Below are 10,743 nucleotides of genomic sequence, written 5' to 3' on the forward strand. Positions count from 1 at the left end.
TATTAAACGTTTTATTAGATTTAAAGAAGATTAACTTTAATATTTAATACCCAATAAAGATTAAATGTTTTAAATTAAATAAAAGTAAATCTAATAAAACTTATTCTATAAAGCTTAACTAACCAATGACAAATTATGAAAGTAAACTTTTCCTTGAGATTAAAGAACTACAAATGTTGTCTATTTTTAGTTTCTAAAAACATTATTTTATTGGTTAAATATTGTTTTGGGTATTTAGTTTCTCAACTGGTAGCTTGAGATCTACCACTTGGCTCATAGTATCACGTATCTGTATTGATTAATAAGAGGGAGGTAATTGTATTATTTTCCAACTATTAGATCGCGATCTATTAGTTGGGAAGTGTTGTATTTGCATTTTAATTAATAGGATAATTTATAATTACGAAGCTGTAAGGATTCGCGAACTACTGATTGATAAAGTTGTTGTTATTTTATTTTAGTTTTTACAATATTTTATTAATGAAAATAAAAAATAATTAAGCTTTTCAACAGGTAGTTTACGATCCACTAATCGTTAATTTCTCTCGTTTAATTAAAAACAATTTAGGATTTAGCTTTCCAACCGGTGGGTCGCGATCTCCAATAGGGGTTCGCGAACAACCGGTTGGAAAATAGACATTAATTTATTTTTCTAATTAAAATAAATCATTTTATCAATTCATGAAAAAGAAATTTCTCAACCAGTAGTACGCGATCTCCTTTATTTCCCTTTATTTTAATTATGCACCAAATTTGCACAAAATAAAAACGTACAGTACATACAGTACAGTACTATTATTGTAAATATTACTTATTCAAGTGCTTGACTATTACTACAACTACTGTAGATCAGTAGTAGTGCATAGTAGAAGTTGCATTTACTATAAAAGCATACAGTAAAGCCTACTACACTAGGTAAGCATTTATAAATTATTTTTTACAGTAGGCCTTACTAATGCTCCCATTGCCATAACNTATACTACATTAGGTATAATAAAAAATTGAAATGAAGTAGTAAAGAAGTGATTGAAAAGTTACTTAACCATTAACGATTTCCTTTGATTATTGAATGGAGTTAGTCCATTTAAAATGATTATTACTCGAGGAGAAGTTGGGAAGATAGACTTTATGTATGTATTTTTTCCCTATTTTTCTTCATTATAATCGAAAAATAACCGGACAGATATTAGTGTTTTTGATAGTTGAATAGTATACCCCTTCATTTAATGTCTACAACAGCTGCAGACAATTCTTTTCACTTCTTTAGATTTGGTAAATCGTCTTGCCCTTTCCAAATTATGGGCTAAATTGTTATTTTTTTTTTTTTTTTTTTTTGGAAAGGAATGTCCAAAAATTGTATTTTTATAAAAAGTAATCTTCTTTTTATAACCATTAATTTAAATTTGGAATAATAAAGATGTGTTTAATCTTATGAAAAATTGGGTGCGTGATGGTTAATTACTTTCCTCCTCTTCCTCTTCTTCTTCTTCTTCCTCCTCCTCCTCCTCCACTACGCTGATCGTTCGAAGATTGAGTTTGTATGTCAAAAATCTTAACTAATATTAAGGAAATTAAAATATTAATTTTTAAAATAGATTTATTAACAAATAAAAGAGTAAATTAATCAAATAATCGATCCGTAAATTTCGCTTCTTTCGCTGTTTTTGTTACTTCAAAATGGTGAGTTGCAATTTATGTAAATGAGACGTTTAGAATGTTTTTCTTACGATTCCAAGTTAGAAATTTGCATAAAAATGCTAATTTGAAATTATTTAGGAAATTTGGAAAGAGTAACGTATGGTAAATAAATGAAATTTGGATACAGGAACACGGCTGGTGTAAGCGAAAATAGGTAGGTGTTGACTGCATCTTTCTTTACGTGTGTGCATCTTAGTTGTGATCTACCTAGTCAGGGGCAGATTTGGGGGTGAGCGGGGCAAAGCTTTACCCCCTTCTGGGAGTTTTTCTTGAGTAGAATCTCTTGTAAACAATTATTGTTTCCTTTCTGCACCCCCTAAAGATTGAGGCTACTGCTATGGTAGGCTTCAATTCAGTGACTCATAACCTTTACGTCGCCCTTACCCTTTGAATTTTTAAAATCTGTTTTCCTTCCCCCTCATTCGTTAAGTATTTAAGGGGTCATCCCACTTTCTCACGTGTACAGCATCGATTGAGAAAGACTCTAAAAAACTTACAAAATTTAGGGTTTTAGGGGCGTAGTAAAGTAAATGATGGGTTTTTGAGAAGAAATGTTTCATTATAAGTTCCTCAACTTCTCTAAATCTCGCACACTTCAGTCTATTAAGGTATTTAATTTTATGGATCACGAGCTACTGGTTGGGAAATTTGATTTATTACTCAATTAAATGTATTATTTTTTATATGAGAAGTGATTATATTTTTTTAGATTACGAGTAATTCTAGCAGTGATCCCAGCATTGTTGGTAAAGAAATCAAAACAATAAATGCTCTTGTAAAAGTTAGTGGAAAGGAACGAAAGGTATAGATACTTCGATTGAAAGTGTCACGTTATGACGATTTCTAAAGTGGCAATGCAGAGAAAAATGCGCTTTTAGTCAATCGCAATAAATGGCTGACAGTTGTACAATTGTTCAGTTGTTACGCTCTTTTTTCCTTTCTTCCGTTTCCTTTCTCTCTTTTTTTTTATCCGTTATTTATAGAAACGATATGAAATAAATATTGTTAGATGATCTAAGTTGTATTGTTTTACAGTGGGTGGAAGAGAGCTTCACGAATTTCGAGTTGGGTATCAACTGGCGGTCGTACGTGGTGTGCGACGTGGCATACAACGATGTCAACAATTGGTTGTGGACCCCATTCATCGAAAGAGGAGTGGCCAATCGCATGTACATCGAAGTCAAGTTTAGTATGAGGGATTGCAATCTGTTCCCCGGCATGGCACTGTCCTGCAAAGAGACGTTCACTCTACTATATTACGAGTTCGACGCTGCCACCAAGGAGCCACCCCCCTGGGAGCCAGAATCTTACAAACTGATCGGCAGGATCGCCGCAGACGAAGGAAGATTCACTTCTAACGCGGAAGTCATCATCAACACCGAAATAAGAAGCGTGCCAGTTACTAAGAAAGGGGTGTATTTTGCATTCAGAGACCAAGGTGCCTGTCTGTCTCTCATTGCCATCAAGGTTTACTACATCACGTGCCCCGAAATTTCCAACAGTTTCGCGTATTTTCCCGAAACTCCGACAGGGAAGGAGGTGACAGCGATAGTAACGGTAGAGGGACAGTGTGTGGCCAATGCAGTGGTGGTCGAAACTCCGAGATTACTGTGTAAAGGAGACGGAAATTGGACTTTACCATCGGGTGGTTGCAGTTGTATGGCTGGATATGAACCGTTGGGTGAAATCTGCGAAGGTATGTCCCCTTATCAGTAATTGTAGTAAAGAATTAATTTAAAATTTTAGTCGGTTGAATAACATAATCGTCAAATATTACTTCTGTCGAAATATTGATAGATTGGTTCCCTCTAAGCCAACTATTTGTCCAATAAGAAGATTACTCGGTTTGTATGTTTGGTTTAGAAGTTTCTCTCTCTCCCGTCATCCTTTCAGCCTTAAGGCATTCTGTCGGACTGAATGTCATTAAGAAGTAATTCCCCGGTAAATATAAGTGAGATGCTTAATTAATTCGTTTTAATTCGGTAAAACTTTCTTGGTTATTTACACAACAGAAATTGGACTTGCACAACTGCGCTTAGTTAGAAAGCAAACAAACGTGTAACTTTGTGTATTTTTCAGCTAACCTTTGTTATAACTTCCTTCCCTTCTCCTTTTTTTTATATATATATATAAAAATCGCAAACTTGTATTATCATACTTAAAAAAAAAAATTGAAAAGAAGCAAAGATCCAGTTACAGCAGGAGGGTATCGATCGATGGATATTTTGGTCCGTTTCTTCTAATCCATTCACGTATTACGAATTTAACGTTTATAATTGACATTTTTTTTTGGTTATTTGCAGCCGTTTTGTCGAAGCATTTCAGTTAGTGCCATTGCTAATTTCTGCAGTTCACTTAGTGCCATTGAGAATCTCTTGAAGCTTCGTGCAGCTAGTGCCATTGAGAATTTCATGCAGACCACTACCTTTTTTTCCTTCAGCTTCAACACAAATATGGAAGCTGCAAGAAAAAATAGGAGCTTTAAAATCGTGTAGAGTACGTTGCACATCAAAGGCTAGCTGCACGGGTACTGATGAGAATAAAACCCAACAGGAGAATATGGGTTTCGTCCGCTTGACTCGTCAAAGCAATCACGAATGGCGTGACAATACAGCTCTTGTCTGAATAAAAAGGGAAAGCAACAAGAAGGAAAAAAAAGGCAGCAAAAAATCAAAATACGATTGTCCAACGAAGAACGACGCATTATTTTTTTTTTAAGGAAAGAAAATAGCATTATTAATCCTACTATAATTACTACGTATTTTTGTTTAGAGAATAAGAAGGGGGGAAACATTTAGAAGAGCAGGAATTACGACCCGGTGTGTATATCTCTTATGGTACATTAGCTCGTGCTGCATAACTAGTGGCAACCTTAATTGCTACTCACTCAAATTAATTTACGGTATCCATTATGAATGTAGGTCCTAATGTCGAGTTATATGAAATTTAGTAACACTGGCGGAAACTGTTCCCGTCCTAATACTCAATGATACGAAACTGGAGGAAGATGGCTGTTTTACATATCTATACAACACGGGGGATTATTCTGCTAGAGGTTTCCGAACTGTGCCATTTTAGATAAGTTTGCATATCTATACAAATTTAACTAGTTCGTGTATAATGCCTTCCAATCTTCGTGGGGATATTCTTTTCAAATANCCTTTAAAATAAGTACACTCGTAGTGTAATGTATGTTTAAAATTAGTATAATTTTAGGTACTTTTCGTGTACTCACAAATAAAAATTAGTGCGTAGAAGATTAACGTAATTATTTTATTATAAGATTAATTAATTAAGGAATTTTATACAAAAATCCTTAAAGGATTAAACACAGTTCTAAAAAGAAATGAGTAATTTTCACAAATTACAATCTGGTTTTATATAATTAAGCATTATATAATTAGGTGTAAGGTAGAGGTGTGTACATAAAGGAAACGAGATTAATGTAATTATTATTATTTTTTTGTGTGTGTGTAATTTAGGTGAGAACGAAAACAACTAAAGGCTGGGGCGAATACAGTAAACCAATTTATACGAAAACAGGTCAAACTGTCGGTAGCACAGGTGAGTTTATTGACTACAGAAAACACCAGGTAATAAGCATGTAACATGAAAGAGCTGTATAGGGCCTAATGTTACAAACTTTATCAGCAAACACAAAACAAAGAAGCCAGCAATGTCTAACAGACACATCTATTATCTGAAGCAAGCACAATATTGATTATTTCTGTAGCAGCATACCCAATACCTCTCTGGCAGGAGGAAATTTTTTCCCCGGTTTTTTTTTTTTTTTTTCTTGTTTCAATAACTTTCAGAAAAATTTCTTTTTATTTCCTTCTGTTTATTAAGTTTGTATTGTTTTCTAACTTTAAATAAATAGTTTATGGATTAAAAAAGACAAAAATCTATTAAGATTTTTTGATTTTTTTTTAGCCTTCTACGTCGAAAAAAGAACTTGTGTGTGTTTTTTTACACGAGTTTAGTGTTTTTAATAGGTGTAAATTGTGCTTTTTTTTTGTGTGCCCTTTTTTTACAGCATTAATCGGCGACGAGGAACAAGTTCAGGTACGCATTATAGCTGGTACTACTGTAGCAGTTACCATGCTGATCATCGTCGTCATAGTCATGATTGTGTTATACGTCAGAAGGTAAATTAGCACTTGTTATCTGTAACGGTTGTAAATTTATCGACCTTTGAACTCACCTAACTTCGCCCCCCTCTTACAGAAATAGTGACGAGTGTAACAAGAAGCAACCTAGCGACTGCGATACGTTAGAATATAACAGAAACGGTGAAGGTAAGCGCACTTTCGGTTACGCTTTCGAGTGTTACTCTCTTCTAAAAATACTTCCTCCCTGTACTAGTGTTACCTCCCGTGGATTCTTTAGCTACTAACACACGAAGTAAGTGTTCTCTTCTGTACTAAACGGCAAAAAAAAAGAAAAAAACATCGGTCATTTCGTATACTTGTACTGATTTCTTTTTAACTGTTACAGTGATGACGTACATAGCCACCCCCGTGTACAGCTCGAGCAGGACATACATTGACCCCCACACTTACGAAGATCCTAATCAAGCAGTGTTGCAGTTTACAAAAGAAATCGATGCATCCAATATTACAATAGAGGCTATTATCGGGGGAGGTAATGAAGCTTATTGACACTAAAAAAGGAAAAAAAAAACCCCTTTATAACATCGCTTACTCGAGAATACATTAAAAAATTCATCCTTTTTTTGCATGTTTTCAAGGTGAATTTGGTGATGTGTGTCGAGGAAGTCTGAAGATTCCGGGGTGGATGGACGTGACGGTTGCCATTAAAACCCTTAAACCGGGTTCATCAGAGAAAGCCAAGTTGGATTTTTTAACAGAAGCCAGCATAATGGGACAGTTTGATCACCCCAATGTTATATATCTGCAAGGTGTAGTCACTAAGTGCAATCCTGTTATGATCGTAACGGAATATATGGAAAATGGATCCTTGGATACCTTCTTAAGGGTAATTGTTAGTATAGAATTGATTTATACCCCTTAAAATATAATAAAGACCCTCTAAACAATTGATTTATGCCCCCTAAAATATAATAAAGACGTATAGTTCTATAGTAAGTGCTTTGGAATTTTTTTACAATGATGCATTTTGCGTCACTTCGCATCATGTCTAAGTCAAAACTATTTACTGTTACGCTGTGTTTTTTTTTTTTGTTTCTTGTTTTTTTGTAAATAGAATGAAATAAATGTAACGTGACGTTTGTTAAATAAATTTTATTTTGCTATAAATTTTCGAAATTTTTTTGAAAATAAACGAAGAAAATCGTAACCCCCGTAAGTCACTTTTAGTAAAGGTTAACTTTAACTTGCTCGTTGTCTTATTAAAAAGAGCGTAACTTCAACTTTGTTTTTTCTTTAGAAAAGGACAACCTCTTCGTTTATTTCTATTATTTTCTTGGGGTAGAAATGTAAATTTATAATATAAAGTACAGTACTACCTGTCTAAAACGAAACCTGTATAAAACGGACAAAATTCTCCGTAATGGAGGAATTTTCTATGTTAAAAATCTACCTAAACTAGTGTATTGGGTATACCGCGTAATTCCGGTTTACACAGGTTTTATTGTACAGTACTTGCTTTTTTTTAAGCCAATTTTTTAAAATATTACAGTCGACTCCCCCATAACACTGTTGATAATTTCGTTTTATATGAATTCCATGTTGTACGAGTCACTTAGATTTTACAAATACATGTGCTGGGCTGTAAACGACTCACGTATTTGTAAAATCTAAGTGACTCGTACAACATGGAATTCATATAAAACGGAATTATCAACAGTGTTATAGGGGGGTCGACTGTACTTCAGTTTTTTTGCCATTTTAATATACTTTAAACATTACTAAACTAGTAATTAACTTTAACAATTTGAATTTATATGTGTACGTACCGACATACAGGTCAACGAAGGTAAATTCCAAGTGCTGCAATTAGTAGGGATGCTCCGTGGCATAGCATCAGGGATGCAATACCTCTCCGAAATGAATTACGTGCATAGGGTATGTATACTTTAAAAAAAAAAAAAATATATATATATATATTAATCGGGCAGACAGACTGACGTTCATTTTATAGGAAATTTAATCCGCGGTAAATTAATAAAGGGAATTAAATTAATTCTTAAGTATCTATTCAAATGCAATAGAAACTTTGACAAACTGTTGGTAATTTCTGCTTAAGGAACGGGGAATTTTTTTGGATTCCCTGAAAAAAATTCGTGTTTTTAATTTAGTAATTAAAGCTAAGTACTAATTTCATTCATATTTAATGAGGGGAAAGTAGTTTTTATATATCGAATGTCTCCATTAGGTACTACTGGGTGGTACGTGTTTTACTTAGAAAAGAAATTGGACTTTTGGGAAAAAGTCAATTGTTATTTTTTTTTTATTTTAATCGAATGACTTTTTTTAAGGATCTTGCTGCGAGGAATATTCTAGTGAACGGAAGATTTGCGTGTAAAATAGCGGATTTTGGATTGTCTAGAGAACTAGACTATGCAGTCGAAGGTACTTACACGACTCAGGTAAGAAATCGTTATCTGTTTAAGAAGTTTTTTTTTTTTTTCGTGTGTGTTTCAAGAAAATAAAAACAATGAGTAAAAGAAAGGAATGAATTGTTTAGATGGGTTATTGGAATTCTATCTTTGTATGAATGGAAGTTTTGAGATTGAAGAGCACGTGTTAGTCTGGCATCGTGAAGTTTAACTGTTGTGTTGTATTGTTGATAGTGTAGCTGTTGTGTGGTGTTGAAAAAAAAAAAACACAAATAATCTATGAAATTTAAATAGTAAACTGGTGATTATTAGATTGGAAAGCGAATGGTAATGAGGTTGAAAGTAAAGCAGTGACGAGCTTAAAAGTGTACAGTACGTGTTTAAGCAACCTCAGTGCCAGTTTGTCTACTAATAAAGTGACCATGCTTAGGTCATAGGTCTCGGGAAGCTCGAAATTAGAAAGAATAAAGCAACTATACACTTGCAATTGTGTATCGTAAAATAAACAAAGAAAAATTACGTAAAGGGGTCTCAGATAGTCATAATTCTCCACTTGCAATACCGCTTCTATGTGAAATTAAATACAGATTAGGTAGTTCTATAGGTGTTAAGTGAGGCCGATAAACTTTCAGCCTCACTTAACACGTGCTTCTGTATGAGGCGTTAGTGATTGCAGCGTTAACTTATTGTTTTTTTTTTTTTTTAATGTACGCAGGTACTTTACAGGATCTTGCTTATTTTTTTCTTGCAGGGAGGTAAAATTCCAATACGATGGACAGCACCAGAAGCTATAGCATTTAGGAAATTCACTTCAGCTAGTGACGTTTGGAGTTACGGAATCGTTAGTTGGGAGGTCATGTCTTACGGAGAACGTCCATATTGGAATTGGTCCAATCAGGATGTCATCAAGTGCATCGAGAAGGGTTACAGGCTACCTGCTCCTATGGTGAGTGGCTTTAGATTAAAGTGATTAACGAAATAAACACTTTTTTGTGATGTTGCACGCGCATTGTTTCAGGATTGCCCGGAGGCATTGTATCAATTAATGTTAGATTGTTGGCAAAAAGATCGATCGCACAGACCCACGTTTGCGAGTATCGTCATGACAATCGATCAACTTATGCAACGTCCAGATATGCTTTGTAAACTAATCAAAACCAGGTGAGTGCATTCGATTGTATATTACACTGAGTATTGAGTAATCCTGAATGATACTTTCTTCCCCTTTGTAGGCCATCCGCTCCTGATTTACCTTTCTACGATTCAGTACCTGAATGGTTGGAGAGTATCAAAATGGCGAGATATCTGGAAAATTTTCAGCAAGCGGGTATCGTAACAATGGATTCGGTATCGAGATTAACCGTTATGGACTTAGCAGCAATAGGTGTTACGTTAATCGGGCATCAAAAGAAGATCCTGAATAGTATACACGCATTGAGGGCCGAAGAACAGTGTGAAGGATTATTGGTGTAATTTCCTTAGCAAAGTTTCACCACTTCACTGCCATTTTGTTTGTCGAGCTTGTCATTCCCTCATCCACCATGTCTGTGTATTGTGGACTGAAATTATAGTCGCAGGTACCATCACCTGTAAACAGAAATCTATCCTTGTAAGAGCTTTTTTTTTAAAAAAAAAAAAACACATACAATGGACCCATATAAAGGCAGGGTGCCTACGTCCCTTAGGGTACAGTGAAGAAAATGATAAAATGCAAATAAAGGTTTGGATGAATTATAAATTTATAACTATTGTTAAACACGTGATGTTAGATCTTGTCTCTCGTTTACAGATCCTACAATGATCCAGCCACCTCATGAACATCTCGTATTCCCTTATCACCTTTGACCTCGTGAACGTCGGTGATTGACAGCTCCGAATGGCAGTATTGAATTCCTAAATATCAGTAACAAAAAAAAAAATACTGTAAATACACTGTATATATGTGTAATAAATTCCCAAAAAAAAAAAAATAATAATATTATACGAGTGTTTAATCTGTTCAATTGAATTTCTATAGAGGAACTTAGATTAGGTTGAACTGGTCATCAATAGAAGGTCGTACATTCCACGACATTTTCTCTTCCTTGTTAGACGAAACCTTAACGATCCACATACTTCTTATTGTCCGAACCAACATTCATCATCAATTGTGCCATTTCGATTATCAGAACTTGCAGGTACTTCTGCATTACTCGGCTTTTATTTTTTGTCTGTTTTTTTAAATCATCATTGTAAATTATCCTCATCCTCAATTAATTGTAATTAAATGCAAATATATTTGCATCTGCTGTATTTTTCTAAAAAGAAAAAATTTCTGACAAATCTCTCTCCGTTCGTGAACTTCCTTTAAAGAGATTGTTCTTAAAAAAAAAAGCTTTGATTTAAATCTTTTAAAGAATTATTCTGATAAATTTTTTTTTTAAATATCCTTGTTTAATTTATTCAGAAATCTTCTAAAAATCTTTGTAAAAAGTCTAAAAACATTTGTAGAATGATTTCTTTTT

General features: G+C 34.1%; 1 protein-coding gene across 1 annotated transcript; it reads left to right on the plus strand.

Moving 5' to 3' along the window:
• The first annotated feature begins 2,019 nt into the window (after nt 1-2,019).
• LOC111616325 (ephrin type-B receptor 1-like) lies at nt 2,020-9,864 on the plus strand. Its single transcript, XM_023357750.1, has 14 exons — nt 2,020-2,038; nt 2,734-3,394; nt 4,471-4,484; nt 5,181-5,262; nt 5,735-5,846; nt 5,926-5,996; nt 6,064-6,102; nt 6,196-6,342; nt 6,449-6,696; nt 7,647-7,745; nt 8,159-8,269; nt 8,991-9,185; nt 9,258-9,400; nt 9,472-9,864. Exons 1-14 carry the CDS (start codon nt 2,036-2,038, stop codon nt 9,710-9,712), a joined length of 2,166 nt encoding a protein of 721 aa, XP_023213518.1. The 5' UTR covers nt 2,020-2,035; the 3' UTR covers nt 9,713-9,864.
• Nucleotides 9,865-10,743: the final 879 nt, after the last annotated feature.

This window comes from Centruroides sculpturatus, unplaced genomic scaffold, assembly GCF_000671375.1.
Source record: "Centruroides sculpturatus isolate CEXI.00-Female unplaced genomic scaffold, Cexi_2.0 scaffold3174, whole genome shotgun sequence".
Lineage (NCBI taxonomy): Eukaryota > Metazoa > Arthropoda > Arachnida > Scorpiones > Buthidae > Centruroides > Centruroides sculpturatus.